At 35.6% G+C, this 17,115-nt stretch overlaps 2 protein-coding genes across 3 annotated transcripts; one reads left to right on the plus strand and one right to left on the minus strand.

Moving 5' to 3' along the window:
• Positions 1-3,797: 3,797 nt before the first annotated feature.
• On the plus strand, positions 3,798-5,904 carry LOC104736437 (GDSL esterase/lipase At4g10955). The gene is made up of 4 exons (XM_010456415.2): positions 3,798-3,926; positions 4,081-4,188; positions 4,467-5,109; positions 5,464-5,904. The coding sequence occupies exons 2-4, from the start codon at positions 4,088-4,090 to the stop codon at positions 5,824-5,826; spliced, it is 1,107 nt and encodes a 368-aa protein (XP_010454717.1). The 5' UTR covers positions 3,798-3,926; positions 4,081-4,087; the 3' UTR covers positions 5,827-5,904.
• Positions 5,905-6,060: 156 nt separating this feature from the next.
• LOC104736439 (phosphatidylinositol 4-kinase gamma 3-like) lies at positions 6,061-9,575 on the minus strand. Of its 2 annotated transcripts, none has more exons than XM_087481149.1 (3): positions 9,139-9,575; positions 6,729-8,381; positions 6,061-6,608 (listed from the first exon to the last, which is right to left on the minus strand). In XM_087481149.1, the coding sequence occupies exons 2-3, from the start codon at positions 8,067-8,069 to the stop codon at positions 6,237-6,239; spliced, it is 1,713 nt and encodes a 570-aa protein (XP_087337275.1). In that variant the 5' UTR covers positions 8,070-8,381; positions 9,139-9,575; the 3' UTR covers positions 6,061-6,236. The 2 variants fall into 2 exon arrangements, with proteins under 2 accessions (XP_087337275.1, XP_087337276.1); XM_087481150.1 differs by lacking the exon at positions 9,139-9,575 and adding an exon at positions 8,569-8,668.
• Between the last annotated feature and the right edge of the window lie 7,540 nt (positions 9,576-17,115).

Genomic DNA, 17,115 nt, shown 5'->3' on the forward strand with positions numbered 1-17,115 from the left:
GCTCAAATGGGATAATGTTTCAACTTTCTAGGCCCTAGCAACATTACAAAATCAAAATGAATCAATACAATAAAACTTGCATGTTTTTCACCAGAGCATGACACCTCAGCTTTTGTATTGAAGCTGAGACTGACACGTCATTAAAATGAATATCCAATAAAATTAAAACAATTAATACAACTAAGCACAATATTAGCCAAATAAATTTATGGACGAAGGAACAAAAGTAATTCTTCTATTTGAGATGATGATAAACTATGATTTGCCACCTATGCTTCTCGATCAACATCCGTTTAACTTCAATCTTCCTCTGATCTCTTCATCGCGGTGTTCCATAACCACATCTCATAAGTCGGTGACTCCCCAAGATTCCAATCTTAAAAGGAAATCCTCGAGGTCTGATTCATCTCTTAATTTAAATCTAGAGGTACATTAACCAGACCATGAAGCTATTTAATTCCCTTTTAAATAGTGTTTGAGTTCCATTTATATTTTCTAATCTTACTTACCTAGAAGAATTACCCAAGTAAAGTGTGACATAAGAGTTCTAATCCACACGGTGGTGCTCTTCAATAAGGTGTTTGGATCACCAAAACAGAAAATCAACAAGTTTGTTATCTCTTTCTACTAAGTTCATCAGCCCCAAACGGGTATTTGTAATTCCTGCAACTATATTTGTGTAAACTGTATAATGCCATTTACATGTTTGATCTTTGGTTCACAAAAAAATTGTTAACACAATAGCATTCTATCGGCAAAGCAGCCTTTTAGCATTATTAGATGAATTTCATTGCTCATATACATGTGGTTATGTTCAGTAACAACCTCAATGTGATTGTAGGATCTTAGGATTATTTAATTTCATATATGTATTGAAACTCAGAGCGAGATAGGTAAAAATGGAGAAAAAAATTGTTCATTAAAAACTGAACGATGATTACGATCTTGTAGCTTACTACTCCGGCTGCAGCTTCTCTCTACCTTTGTCAAGCGTCACGATTATTTTATCAAAATTTTAGATTTAATGGCATATCAACTACTTCCAGGTTTGACTCCACATAATTTTCCATGTTTGTGAACTCTTTTAATATTTTTTTATTTGGTGAGTTTTAGGTATTAGTTGTATCATCAAAGAAATTGCATCGTTTTGGGTTAGTTGGTTTTATGATTTTTTTCTCTTTTGATCATCTAAGTTTCTTATTTTTTAAATAGGTGTAGTCATTTTTTAGTTAAGAAAGGTTGACGTGAACATCTAATAAACACCAACTTCTGTAAGTTAGGCAGCTAAATTTTGCAATTTTTTTTGTTGAGAAAGCATCGAAGTAGGTGAAATTGCTACTAATAAAGAGTTTAAATTCCAAAGCCAATAGAGGAATATGTTGCAACACAACCAAAAAAAGAGTACCAATGGTCCATGACTTCTGTTTTGGCATTCCTTCTGTTGGGAAAGATTTGGTTTGCTTGGATTCCCTTCATGGCGTTTAGAATTTCTCTCATGGCATTTCTTATGGTAATGATTTGTGACACTCAAACTTAGTTTCTTATTTTAGAAGTTTTTAGTTGCTTGCTAAAGTGGCAGCTACCACCCTCCAAACAAACTAAAATACAATATGGAGGGAAGGATCCAACATTTGTTGCATGGGATTGATTCTTAGAAACCATATGGGCACTGTTAAGTAGTATGGAGCTAAGGCTTTTCCAAAGCTAAGATTTATCTTGGATATGCATATATTGACAACCTAAGTTCAAAGAGGCATGTTTGAAAGTGATTCAAGATGTTTGGTTCAAGCCGTTGGTTCTCCTAAGCATGGCCAAGACTTCAAAGCTTTATAAAGGATATCTTGTGGAGAAGGAGACAATGATTTAAACTAAACACTTTATTCCAAGGTCGTCAAGCTAGCTAATCAACGTCCACAAATAATGTTTACAAAGGCAAATCTTATCCCGATTTACCATGTTGTATTGGAAAATTGAACTAAATTGGATGGCTTCACTTATTGAGCTTGATTGGCAAAAATATTGTACTTGGTAGTGATATATAATGAGTAAGTTGAGTTATAATAAAAAATAATATTTATATACAATATCATCCAATTTCTATATCATTAAAGCCATTTTTAATGTTTATTTACTTTTTTTTTTTTAAATCATTATGCGGACTCACCTACCAATGTGTAACAAAAATGACAGTAACCATAATTTGTTTAAGTCTATAACTTTTTTCTTCATTTTTTACTTTGAAAACTATAACAAATAATAAAAATAAGAAAAACAAAAAATATTACCATTGACCACTACGAAAAGAACTTTATTAATTATGATATTTGATTCTAAACAACATAAAACAAATATTATTTCAAAACATACAAAATAAAAAATAATCTAAAAACAACTTGCGGCATAGCACGGGTACCAACCTACCAACCTAGTATAATTAACAACACTAATTAAAAAATGAATACGTAGTTACATATTCATCACATATTGGTTGTAATCGCCTGGAACAAACCAAAAATTGATTTTATTCTTTCTCAAAAATTGAGTCAATAATTTCATTATAATTAGTATCTAACATCTTCAACACTTTGTTTCCTAATTTACGCATGATCATGATCGTTCTATGTTTGTACCTTTGGTTAGATATTGCCCAAAACTGGCAATTTTCATCTCCTACTTTCTCAACCTCATACCTCTGTGGTTGGGATACCTACAAATATAATCAAATTTAAGATAATCCCTGACAACAACCTTGTCAAGGATTGATACAAGTGGTTTAAAAATTTAAGGCAGATGATTGTATACAACTTTAACATATATTAGATATTCACCCGCAGTACACGAGCAATTTTTAAATAAAAATAAAATGTTATTTGTTTTGTAGATTAACTATATTAATAATTGATATTTAATATATATTTTTAAAATATACAGTCTTACAAATATAGATATATATTATTTAGTGTAGAAAGTATTTTGTTTGAGGTTTATTGTTTTATATTAGAGGAACTATAACATACAATTAAATAAGTAGTGATTTATAGAAGAAAATTACTGTGTGTGTTTATAGAATTAATTCCTATTTTTTGTAAAATTGGAAATAATATAATAAAATTAATTATAAACTTAATACTTAAGGGTAAATGGAGAAAAGTCCCGCCACCTAGGTTCGAGTAGCATTGGCCATGGAGGTTCGAAATTTAATATGGTTTTCTCCGGTTCCACGAGATTAGTCTTTGGCCTAAGAAACCTTTAGGATCACTCCTGAGTTATAAAAAAAAATGTTAAAGAGAGTGGTACCTATTATTTTGAAAATTTTATTAGGGTGGGAAATCTTGGTTTCCAAAATCAAAACTTAATATTAATTAATCAAAAATGAAAAAAAAAATAATTAATACCAATGACATGCTTGTAAATAAATTTCAACTTTATGATTTATTTGCTAAATGTCTCCAAAAATATAGATTTGGAATTTGAATACATTGTTGGTTCGCCTCCTTCTTCTTTTGTTCTTTTGTTTTTTAAATTTAGGATATAGTTTTTAAATGATAAGATTTACTGTTTAAGATTTAATGTTTAGTTTTGGAGGTTTAAAGTTTAGTTTAAATTTGTATAATTTTCAAAAAAATATCTTGTAGTTTTGGATCATAAATATAATAATGATATTTTTAAGGGGGAAAAAATCATTTAGTGGTAATTGAGGATATGTAAATAAAGTAATTGTTGATACACTTTTGCACGTTTGACGTTTCAATGTTTAAGAGATGGTACCATTAATGTCTTCAGATCCTAAAAAAACAATAAATAATACCCACAAATTAGAAGATGGCCATCTCTTCTTTACAAAACCTTTATAATTATAGTACTTCTTTCATCAAATTTATATCTTCTGTATTCTGATAGATCCTTCTGAGAATACAAAAAAACGGGTATTTTTTCTCTCTTAATTGATTTTCCTTTTTTTGCATTACTACACCAATTTTTACCATTATTGTTGGTCCTATTTTTCTTGCATTCGTCAAAGAAAATGATTGATGATGATAAATTCAAGAACGATTGATGAATCTTCACAATCTGTTTTAGATAAAACATGGAAGAAGAAGACGATGTTATGGTGAAAGAGGGGCTAATGGCTTCTCAAAGAGAGATCTTCAGCATTTCTGGTCCAATCCATTTAACTTCCATTGATTGGTATTATATTTTTCTTTTTCATTTCTTTCATTTCCAATCCATTTAACTTCCATTGATCTTACAAGAAATGAACGATTAGAGAATTTTAATAGAGTTGACTATGGCTAAATCATCTTCCACAACAAACTCATCATCACTAATCAGCTTTTTTTTGCTAATTCAATGGTTTAGCCATAGTCAACTCTATTAAAATTCTCTAATCGTTCATTTCTTGTAGAACAAGTTGTATTAAAATAATACATTCAAACCCAAAAAAGTCAACGTGTGTATTTTGATAGGAATAATTCTTACCATAGAACCTCGGTGGCATCATGTTTGGTACAAGCAGTGTACACATTGGAACGAGACAGACAACAAAACAGGATTGGTCTAAAGTCACAAGCCAACCACTGGTGGGAATTTTTCAACTTCACTTTAGCCGAAACCCTAATCGACGACTCAGATGGATCCATATACGGTGCCGTGTTCGAATACAAACACTTCTTCTCTTACAATTACCATAACACCCATCATTCGAAACCGCCTCCTCGTCACGTGATCGCGTTCCGTGGCACGATCATGAAGCGGCACTCTCGGTCACGCGACCTTAAGCTCGACCTACGCTGCGTCCGCGACTGCCTCCAAGACAGCACTAGGTTCGTGCATGCGATTCAAGTGATTCAAAGTGCGGTAGCTAAAACTGGTAATGCAGCCGTGTGGCTAGCCGGACATTCTCTTGGAGGAGCCGTGGCGTTGCTTGCCGGGAAGATCATGACTAGGTCTGGTTTCCCTCTTGAGAGTTACTTATTTAATCCTCCGTTCTCGTCGATTCCGATTGAGAAACTGGTGAAGAGTGAGAAGCTTAAAAATGGAGTACGATTCGCCGGAAGTCTTGTCAAAGCCGGAGTAGCAATCGCCGTCAAAGGTCGCCACCATAACAGGGTAACGTATATTTCTCTTTTTAATAGTTTCACGAAGATTTTATTTTGTAAAACTATTAACTAAGATTATTAAACAATGTTTTTTTAGTTCTATACTCATATTAAAAAAATTACAGTAGAAGTTGCATATGATCACATTTTATAATAAAAAATGGTATAAAATTTCGAATATAAACATATAAAATGAAGCAAAATAAACGTCCAAACTCCAAAGCATCGTGCATAATTAAAAATTACTAAAAAAAAAAAAAACGACACAATTAAAATGAAATGAAAAGAGTAATTGTTTCTCTACTTTATCTTTTGAGGTTCTAATCTCTATCAATAGATAATTAATGATGTGTATTATTTACAGGGTCAAGAAGATGATTCGTTTATGAAGTTAGCATCATGGATACCATATTTGTATGTGAACCCGTCAGATCCAATATGCTCAGAATACATTGGTTATTTCAAGCATAGAAACAAAATGTTTGAGATAGGAGCCGGTAAAATCGAAAGAATTGCTACGAGGAACTCACTTAGGAGTCTGTTGTCAGGCGGAGGAGGAGGAGGAGGTTCATCTTCGGATTCTTGTTCATCAGAGCCTCTTCATCTTTTACCATCGGCGTATATGACTATAAACACTAGCCACTCGCCTAATTTTAAGAGAGCTCATGGGATTCATCAATGGTGGGATCCTATGTTTAATGGTGAATATGTTTTGCATCAATTTTAATCACTGACTTCTACAAATGCTTTTGTAACCAGAGTCAGAACTATATACAATTATTTAATAGTTTGCATGTTTGTCGAATCAAGTATTTTACCACGTCAACAGTCTCGATGATGATCACTTTAATCATGCGACTATTGTCATAATTAGATTTCCCTGACTTGCCTTCGTACAAAACAGAGATTTCAGAATCACGAAGGTTCCTCCATAACTCAAAAAGACTTAGGATTCTATATATATAGTAACCAAATCATCATATTCATTACCAAACCCACTGTTTCCAAAAGCTAAGGATTAGATTAGTTCAAAGACAGTGACACTTATTTATTGTTATGGACACTGGATATACACCTGTTGAACAATCACAAAACATAGATTGGAGCAAAGGAGGGATAGAGATAGCTTCAGTTCCACTAATACTGCTCGAGCCGGTTGTCCATAATGGCAGAGACGGTGCTGATAAACTCCTCTTCTGTTGTCTCTGGAGAACCTATGGCTTCTGCATCGTGTATGATTTGTTCGATCACAGATTGGTTCTTGAGTGTTTCTCTGCACATTATGCTTCCGATGGTAAAAGGTGTGAGACCTATTGCAGAACCTTTCTTGAGAAGCATGGTTGAAATGCGAAGGACACGGGCGCATGAAGGCGGAATCTCCCAACCATGGAATTTCAGAAGGTCAATGTCTTGTTCAGAGTCCAAAGATTTGATGTATTCCAATGTTTCTGAAGAGTACGGCTGTTTTGCTTGAGGCCAGTATAGCCATTCAAATGTGCAATCTTCAAACTTCACAAGAACAAATAAGGTGTTTTAGACCAAAATATTCTACAGCTTGTTTAGTTTAAAAATTTGGAAGCCAAAGTGTGAATATCAATATCCTTGTTTGAGTATAGTAGAATTGTTTACCTTATTGGGAAAGCAATAGCCATGGTCGATTGGAGTAAGCACCATCTGTCCATCATTTCCGTCTCGGCTAACCAAAATGTTGCCAGCGTGGCGATCTGCATTAGCCAGCCTTATGTCTAGAACCGATATCTTGTGAACCTGATCGACAGGAAATACTCGGTATCCCATATCTTCACAACTTCCCACATTGCTCACAAACATTTGCAGTGAACCAATCTTCGTGTTCTCGGGAGAGAAATTGTAACCATTGGGATGGTTGAAATCTTTGTGCAAGCATTTGACCATTGCTGTCGGCGGAACTCCAGAGAAACCAGTTTCATCATGAGGAAAAGTTCGTGGTCCGTTCATGGGATAGTCCAATATGTAGGCTGCTACTTCTCTGATAGCTCCTTCACCGACCTGTGTGCCTTTCTTTAGTCCCTCGCCATCAACTGAAACAGGCAGTCCATGCGGATTATTCACAGCCATTGGTTCCTCATCAATGGGTTTGAAGACAGAGACATACTTGTGGCCAGATGGATCTTGCATAAAATAAGCTCCTCCTGATCCATCAGATGATTGAATCGGGCCATTTCCCTTCTCCAAGCCTTCTAAAGTGGAGCTGATAAGCTCTTCGAGCAATAGAGGCAGTTTAATTTCAGGATTAACAATAACAGGCTCCACAAAGAACTCTTTAGGCTTTGCTTGTGGTGATATGTTTCCTCTGCTACCATCCACATTGTTCTTGTGATTTACATCATCAATAAACACCTCAAAATCCTTCCCGACTGGTTTTGCTCTCACTTTCACAGATTTTCTAATTAGCAAGTGAATCACATTCTCTCCCTTTTTACAGAGATCAGTTATGAGTCTCTGGTCATCTAGCTCCTCACCATCTAATGTGAGTTCATGATCCCTGGGGATTCCGAGATCTTTTTCCTTTAAAGCAATTTGCTGCTTCACATAACCAACATTTCTACTCCTCTCAACAACGAGCTCAAACTCCTTCCCACCAACAGTTCTTACAGAAATGGCTTGGAGATCTGAAATTTTAATAACCAAATGCAACAACTTCCCATCAGCAACACCATAATCTCGAATTTGGGAATCATTTCGAGATAGCTCTCTACCATCATACAGAAGCCTCTGCTTCTTCACGAAAAACCCCTTGATACTCTGAATCCTTAGCTTCACAGATGCTATTGAATCTGACTCCATGACCCGCTTCGGGATCACAGATCCAGCAACAGTCAGGAAAACCAAGATTGGGTCGTCTAAGTTCGAACCAAACCGTCCAATAATACCTGGAAAGTTGATAAGTTCCTCCAGGGCTGGACTCAACGCTACACTAGCAACTGACATTCCAACTGTACACTACTATTCCTAAATCCTGAAGAACCGGATTCCTGGGAATGAAGAGAGCTCAACAGGAATAAAGGGTGAAATCCCAGGAATCAACCCTTATCTTCTCCCGTGAGCTTTTGAAGAGACCAAGTTCCTGCACGGATTCAGGAACTCTGGAACAGAAAGGCCTTGTAACTCACATCTTGCCAAGCAATATTTTCCAAGTATTCATATTGAAGCTAAAACAATCCCAAAACCACCTAGGATTAGGCTCTCATTCAAATCGTGGAAGCTGAAAAGTATCTTCCACTCGCATCAATTGCAAAGAACCTGAATAAGAACAATGATCACAAGGATTAGACATGGAACAGCAATTACTTAATTGATATCCCAAGGGGAATTCATATTTCAGTAATTCAAGAACATCGATCACCATTTTCCAATTCACAAGAGATTATCACAGATGTCAAATATTCAGATCAAACACAAAAACATTTATCAAAAAAAAAACGCCAACCTCTTTGAATGGATGATGATTTGTGACGATGAACATACCTCAAAGTTTGATCTAAGCGAACTATATAAACTCTAAAACCTTACATTCTCATCTATAAATAAAATTAGAAAATCTTGATATCTAAAAATAGCTTTGAAAGCATAACCAAACAACGGCCACAAATTAGTTTCAAGTCAACGTCTTAATCGGATTTTTATCATCTAAAACCCAAAAAAACAAAGCTGGTGCCTAAGTTTTCAAACTTTATCCGATTTGACTAATCTTATTTTTAGGTCTGATAAAAAAGGAATTAAAAATTGAATCTAAACACTAAATCCAGCACAATACTCAAAACCTAAAGTTCAATCCGTAAACACTAAAGAGAAGCCTCAGATCATCTTAACGAACATCTCCAATTTTGAACCGCTACATGAATCTCTATAATTCACAACAGATTTCGAATTTTCAACTTACATTTCACGATTACTCATGATCGGAGAAGATATCGGAAAGATACATCGAAATCAACAGATTCTACAGAGAGATCGAAAATTCCAAAAAAAAAGAAAAAAAAAAAAAAAGCTGCCATACCTAAAGGAATCAAAATCCGCGAAGCGATGAATCAACCGAGCAATTCTTCTAGGTGAAATCGGAACTGGTGTGCGATTAACTTATTCGCGAAGTTTCTTCGAATCCGAAAACCCTCTCTCCAATATATTTTTTTTTCCCCGAGAATTTATTTAGTGTTACCCAGAAAAAAAAAGGACGAAGAAGAAGAGGAGAGAGAGAGAAACAGTGGTAAGTCTTCTTTGAACAGCGGCGACGTTTGTGGGGATCAATTTATACTGTTTGACCTCGCTGACTTTTTAACGGAGGTTTTTATCCGAGTATTAACGCCGTGAACTGTGCTCCAAGGCAGAATACCGTTTCCGTAACGGACGCATATGTTTACCGTTTCAGACCGACTCTAGAGATTTTCAATCAAAGACTCTCTTTTTGCCGTTTGTCAAAAAAAAAAAAAAAAAAAACTCTCTTTTTGCCTTTGGATTGTATTTGTTACTTTATACTAGAGATTTTCAATCAAAGACTCTATTTTGATGAAAACTATATATATAATTGATAACGGTACTAAAATATTATCTTATAAAAAATTTCAATTAGTATTAAGGAAAAAGTTAAATTTCAGACACACCATTTTTTTAAATATAAAAAACAGTTGTGTTATAAAATCAAATCAAGTTGATATCCAGGCGAGCCGAATTAAACTGATGACCTCACATATTCTAAACCATTTCTTTGATCACCAAAAAAACGAAAGAATTTTATCATCATGAATTTAACTCGTTTTCGTACTTAATTGATCGCTACCACCTATATTTTCGTATTTTTATTCAATGTATTCTTATTCTTCATATTCTTTCTTTTCATTTTCAATGTCAAATTTTTTGGTAATTGTCATCGTTACTTTTACCGTCTGATTCTTTGTTATACTATTTTTCTTCTTCTTCCTCGTCAACTTCTTCACATTCTTCCAATGAAAAACATTTTTCTAAGACTACCACACAACTTGTTAACTCATCAAACTCCAAGAACAAAATCATTTCTCTTCTCATAAAAATAAAAAATAAGATAAAAAATTAAAAAATTAATGAAATAATATCAACTCATCTATAAAATCATACACAAAAATATATTTTACAGCTCATAAGAAATAAAAAGCACAAACGTAGATAAATAAGACAATTTTTGTATTACATGAATATTTTTAATATTTTTAACTTTTAAACGGTTTCGAAATATAAAATTTGAACCTTTTAAAAAGTTTCAATATTTATAATATTTTAAACTTTTCAAATTTTAAAATTATAATATTTAAAAACTTTTTAAAAGCTAAGAACTTTTAAAAGTTTCAATATTTATAATATTTAAACTTTTAAAATTTTTAAATATTATAATATATATTTTTGAAACTTTTGAAAGTTTTAATTTGATCAAATAAAAACCGGATCAAACCGAATAAAACTTTTAAACTTGGACGCTTGTTAAATCAAGCTTTCCTGATCATTCGTTGTTGGAACCATATTAATCTTATTTATACTGGTTCTGAACGATTGTCTAAAAATTTTCTAGCCGATGTGGGATATTGTACATAGTTCTTTTATTTTCATAAATTTAAAATTTTTCCTTTTTCTAAAAATTCTGGAATTTTAAAAAATGTTAATGAATGACATGTCAAATCCTGATAGGTTGTTTAAAATAATTCTTAATAAATAAAATTCTGGAAATTATAAAAAAATATATTAATTAGTGAGGTTTCTAATCACTATTGGTGGTTTTAAAGCTTAGGTGGACGCCTTAAGGAGCTTATAGCTCCTACTTAAAAAGTTTCAATATTTATAATATTTTAAACTTTTAAAATTTAAAAATTATAATATTTAAAAACTTTTTAAAAGTTAAGAACTTTTAAAAGTTTCTATATTTATAATATTAAAACTTTTAAAAAATTTAAATATTATTATTTATTTTTTTGAAACTTTTTAAAGTTTAATTTGATCAAATAAAAAACCGGATTAAACCGAATATACTTTTAAACTTGGACGCCTGATAAATCAAGCTTTCCCGTTCATTCTTTGTTGGAAGCATATTAATCTTATTTATACTGGTTCAGAACCATTGTTTAAAAATTTTATAGCCGATGTGGGATATTGTACATATTTCTTTTATTTCCATAAATTTAAAATTTTCCTTTTTCTAAAAAATTCTGGAAATTTAAAAAATGTTAACTAATGACATGTCAAATCCTGATTGGTTGTTTAAAATATTTCTTAATATAGAAAATTCTGGAGATTTAAGAAAATGTTAATTAGTGAAGTGTCTAATCACAATTGGAGGTTTAAAATCCTATGTGAACGCCTTTAGGAGCTTATAGCTCCTACTTTTTTTTAGTATAGATTCTTCCAACATTTAAAGAGAAACTTTATATATCAAATTAAATTGTGAAGAACAAAATATTTATATAATAAAGTTAAAAGAAAAAGTATCATACAAAGTTGATTAAAAAAAATGTATGAGTGACAATAAAGGAAGTAAAGAATTAGGCGATTTTCAATTTATTGCAAAAATAATTAAAATATACTAGGATAGTACCCGCGCTACGCCGCAGGTTGTTTTGTTATAATTTTTTTATTATATGCATTTTATGTTTATTTTTTATATGTTGTTTGTAATTTTAGTCGGTTAAGATTTTCTCATCACAGCTCATACAACCTATAGATAATCATTATAATGTAATATTTTTCAAATAGACCAACATGTATAGACAGACATTTAAGCACCGCTTTCTCGTAAAGATAAGGAGTACAAATCATTGTTAAAACTAACTCACACTTGCTAATGCCCTTATAAGATAATACTCATAATACATTCAAGATCATAGTTTAGTCTTCAGTGAAAAAATAATTCACTATCCATCATTTTACAAATTCAAATAATAAACTCAACATACTAAACCACTTCCAATAAAAACAGTTCAAATGCATAGTCTCATATAATAAAACTTTGAAGATTCCATCAAAAGATCTAAAATAAGTTATGCAAATCTCTCCTCCAGATAATTCAAACACATCGTAAAAAAATTCTACAACACAGAAAATTGTCGAGCATATACTCAGCAACTATTGAGTGTATTTTGCTTACCGGAATTAATGTTTTATTTCTATGGCTAAATTATGTAATTATAATCACATTCTTTAATTATAATGAGAAAGATAATGTTAAAAACGTAAAAATATTATTTTTTTTCTATTTTCTGATATGCTAAAATTGTTTAGTGACTACATAGCTTTTAGTTACTGAGCCTATATATATTTGTGAAACTAATTCGATATTTTTTAGGATTTGAGATAGCTTCATCCTGATAATTTTTGAAGAACACCAACCACATATATGAGCATAACAATGCACCATATTATGTTTTAATATATTTTTTTTTTGTAAACACATTTTTTAAAGAACGCACATTCTGTAGAAACATCAAATTCATATTTTCTATTTTTAACTAAGTTTTGGAAAATAGCTCTCCTCAGTTTAATAATTAACCTAAACCATAACAATTTAATAATAACAACTCCATTTTTAATATATTTTTTTTTTGTAAAAACATTTTTTAAAACACATATTATGACACATCAAATTCATATTTTATATTTTTAACTAACTTTTGAAAAATAGCTTTGCTCATTTCAATAATTAAACTAAACCCAACTAACAATTTAATAATAACAACTCCAGTTTTTAGCTATAAAAAAAACTTCTTTTACGATCTCATGAATACGATTCAATAATTAATCCCAAGTCTAATTTAACAACTTCAAGATCACAACCAACGTCATGAATGCGCACTAAAATAACCAAAGCACCACTTATGACAAACCCACTCAAAACACTGAAACAGAGATTAGCTCAGTCACTCATTTTTAAAACAGGGCAAGTGATATAAGCCTGTGTTTGTGCTCAAAAAAAAAACAGTAGAAATGGAGTCTCCATGGTTTACCTTTTACTTCAGTGATAGCCCAATCTTCTTGTGTCAGGTATCTTCTTACCCTTAATCGTTGTTTTCCTATTGGATTGCAGTCGCAGTAACGGTAGAAATGGGACTTCAGTGAACATAACAGCACCATCGGCAAATTCGACGACAAGCTCTGGAATACATAACGAGTTTGTAATATCCGCGAACCGAAATCCCGGTTTGAGGATGTGCATTGGTCGATGCTGGAGGAGTATCGGTCGATGCAAGTTCAGCTTTTGCGTTTTGACTTAAGTTAAATGCTGCGTTTTGGGCAAAGGGAAAAGGAAAACCCTTAAATCATTTCTTTTGTCTCATTAGTCGACTTTGGCCGCTTTTGAGAGAAAGGAAAGAGAGAGAGAAGAGTTCTTGGTTTTCTTGAGTGTTCTTGGTGATTTCTTGGAGTTGGAAGTTGATTATGTAGAGATCTGTAGCTGGGATCGTTGTAGGAGCTTACTAGGAGTGCTTTCTTCCTGTATTTGGGTCAGATTTCTTCTGTGGCAAAGGTAAGTGCATGACCATGGCTTATCTAAGCTGGAGATTCTCTGATCTGTTTGTTTATGTGTTGTTTGTCTTGTTAGAACGTTGTTTAGGTTCGTGTGAGGCTTTCTTGTGGTTGCATGAACGAAAATCCGGCGAGAAGCTTTGGGGAAAACGATGCTCGGCATGTGCATCGGTCGATGCAAGTGCGAGGACGGCGCGGTTTGACCTAAGAGCATCGGTCGATGTCATGTGGAGGCGTCGGTCGATGCAATTAGGGTTTCCGCGTGATGTCGAGCATGTGTCGGTCGATGCAAGTTTCACTAGCATTAGTGGATGCATATCATGCGTCGGTCGATGCAGACCCCAGGTGGTGTCGGTCGATGCAAGCCTTGTGTCGGTCGATGCAGAGTCTGATTTGTTTGTGGATTGTTGTATGATGGTTAGAGTATCTCTATTACTTGTGTGTATAGCCCAGTAGATGGTAGGATTGCCTTACTGAGTGTTTATAAAATACTCATGCATTGCAATTTGTGTTTGTGATGCATGTAAAGGCAAAGTGTGATCGTGGAATCAAGGCAATGAAGAGGAGGATGTTCTAGGGACTCGATTGGATGTTGTCTGGCATTGCTAGGTTGCTAGAGTTGGGTCATTAGAAACATTGCTAGGTTGCTGGTTTCATGTTTTTCTGATGAGTGGTTATTGGATTATTGTTATATTGATTAATGGTTATTATTTATTGGATTCTTATTGGTATTGGTTATTCCGCTGTTGGTTGTGATTGTGGTTAGGTGACTAGTGGGTATAGGACCACTAGTTGTAGTTATTATTATTATTATTTATTATTTCAAAAATAAAACGGGTCAGGACGTTTCAGTTTGGTATCAGCGCCCTTACGGTTCTAAGTTTTGGTTCACTAGGTTTCTGTTGTTGATGTTGGGATTGCATGTCTTGATAGATTATGTGAGTTAGTCAATTGTGTGTGGCATGAAGTCCTAGAACATCCTCTTCGAGCCTACAGTGTGATTCCACGGTGAGTTTATGACTCTGTGTTATATTAATTGTGTGCTTAGCCTTTTGTTCATGGTAGTGCAGATGGTTAGAGAGGATGCTATAACTGGTCGTGGTCGTGGTCATGGACGTGGACATGGTCGTGGACGCGGACGTGTTCGTGGTAGGGATAGAGTCCCAGCGGTTAGTGAGGCTGCGGACCAGAGTGTGACAGCAGAGGGTGTTGGCGAGTCGTAGGGTGTCCAGGGGGATTCCATGAGTGTGGCCGGAGGGGGCAGTGTTGATGCTCCAGTAGCCGGTGATGTTAGGGCCCCAGGTGTGGGAGTTCCAGTGGGTGGAGTCCTGGGTGTCGACTTTGCGGGTTTGCTGGCACAATTGATAGCACGGTTGCCGCCACTGGCACCGGCTCAGGCTCAGGTAGTACCACTAGTGGTGGCAGGGGAGCGGCAGCCAGTGGCTGCGGATGCAGGGGTCCATTCTCGTTATATCAACATGCTGACAGAGATGGGCCGTATTGGTATCAAGTGGTTTTCGGGAGGTAGAGATCCTACCACTGCAGATGCGTGGAGGACGAGTGTGGAACGTAACTTCCATACTCTGAGATGTCCTGAGGAGTTTTGGGTGGATATTGGGGTCCACCATTTGATTGGTGATGCTCAGTTGTGGTGGAGTTCTGTGGCAGCCAAGAGAGTGCAGAGGGAGATGTCTTGGGCTGACTTCGTCTTGGAGTTCAACCGCAAGTATTTCCCTAGAGAGGCACTGGATATGTTTGAGGTGCAGTTCTTTCAGCTAGCTCAGAGGACTCGGTCAGTGCGGGAGCTTGACTTGGAGTTCAGTCGACTTCTGAGGTATGGGGGTCGAGATATGGAGTCTGAGGAGGCTCAGATCAGGAGGTTTTTGAGGGCCCTACGTGATGATTTGGGGTTCACTGTAGAGGGCGGAGTTATACTTCGCGTGCAGAGCTGGTTGAGACTGCAGAAGGGATCGAGGACGATATCCAGGCAGAGTTAGTGGCGGCTAGCCCAGCAGTTCATCCTAGTAAGGCTCAACATCATGGAGGTTATAGCAAGGGCGACAAGTCTGCGCAGGGAATCAAGAGGAGGTGGGAGGCTATGCAGACGTCGAGTGGTGCGAGTTGCTTCAAGTGTGAGAGCAAGGATCACAAGATTGCTAGCTGTCCCAAGAGGAGTGCCCCGTCGACAGCAGCTCGTGTATGCTATTATTGCAGGGAGCCATGACACATCAGACCCTTGTGTCCTAAATTGCAGCCGGTAGCAGTGGCAGCGTTGCAGCAGGTGTAGCCGGTGGCACAGATTGAGCAGGCGCCACGAGTTTACACGACTGCAGAGACTGGTGGAACCAAAGCTGAGGTGATCACATGTATAATTTCTGGTACTTTGTCTTGTGAATTCTTAGTAAGTTCAGATTTTATGTTGTCATGTAATAAAGTGTTAGGTTCTCAACACATGAGGTTTGTGTAAGGACCTTGTTGGTGGACGGGTTTAAGTCCTACATTATGCTTGATTCTAGAGCTACTCATAGCTTCATTACCCCGTAGTGTGCAGAGAGTGCGAGTATCATGGGAGATCCCGGAGAGCGTGTGGGAGTTGTCAGAGTTGCTGGAGGCAAGTTTCTGAGAGTTATTGGTCGAGAGAGGGGTATTGATATTCAGATCGCGGGAGAGTCTTGGCCTGTGGATTTGCTTATCAGCCTAGTGGAGCCGTATGACGTTATCTTGGGGATGGACTGCCTGTATCAGCATATGGTTCATCCGGATTGTCATCGGGGTAGAGTAGAGTTTGAGCGCTTAGGAGGGCAGTTGGTCTTTCAGGGGATTAGACCGACTTCGGGGAGTCTCGTGATCTCGGCCATTCAGGCTGGGAAGATGATCGAGAAAGGCCGTGTGGCTTATTTGGTTACTATATCTAAGACAGAGTCAGTGGGGAAGTCCACGGTTAGCGGTATTCAGGCTTGTGGAGGAGTTTGAGGATGTGTTTCAGTCATTACAGGGATTACCACCTTCTCGGTCTGATCCTTACAGGATGGCTCCAGCGGAGATGGCACAGCTGAAGAAGCTGCTAGAGGATTTGTTGAGCAAGGGATTCATCCGTCCTTGAAACGACCTGACCCGTTTTTTTTAATTAATAAATAATAATAATAAATACACTATAGCTAGTGGTCCCATACCCACTTTCCACCTAACCACAAACACAACCAACAGCGGAAATAACATATACCAATAACCAATAAATAATCCAATCATAATCCAATAACCAATATTAATTCCAAATCATAAACTAATGATCCAAATAGCATAAACCAGAGAACCAGCAATCCTAAACAACATTCTAGGACTCAACTCTAGCAACCTAACAGAAGCCAGACAACCAAGCGAACCACTGGAACATCCTCCTCTTGATTGCCTTGATTCCACGATCACACTTGGCCTTTACCTGCACCACAAACGCAAATTGCAATGCATGAGTATTTTATAAACACTCAGTAAGGCAATC

The sequence above is a fragment of the Camelina sativa genome, chromosome 13 (genome assembly GCF_030686135.1).
Source record: "Camelina sativa cultivar CO46 ecotype springtype chromosome 13, ASM3068613v1".
NCBI classification, from domain to species: domain Eukaryota; kingdom Viridiplantae; phylum Streptophyta; class Magnoliopsida; order Brassicales; family Brassicaceae; genus Camelina; species Camelina sativa.

Bases quoted from the DNA above. Each gene is read 5' to 3' on its own strand.
- LOC104736437 (XM_010456415.2), top strand. From the start codon at position 4,088: ATGGAAGAAGAAGACGATGTTATGGTGAAAGAGGGGCTAATGGCTTCT. The intron at 4,189-4,466 runs GTATTATATTTT...GTATTTTGATAG, and splicing joins CATTTAACTTCCATTGATTG to GAATAATTCTTACCATAGAA. The intron at 5,110-5,463 runs GTAACGTATATT...TATTATTTACAG, and splicing joins AAGGTCGCCACCATAACAGG to GGTCAAGAAGATGATTCGTT.
- LOC104736439 (XM_087481149.1), bottom strand. From the start codon at position 8,069: ATGTCAGTTGCTAGTGTAGCGTTGAGTCCAGCCCTGGAGGAACTTATC. The intron at 6,609-6,728 runs GTAAACAATTCT...GTTCTTGTGAAG, and splicing joins GCTATTGCTTTCCCAATAAG to TTTGAAGATTGCACATTTGA.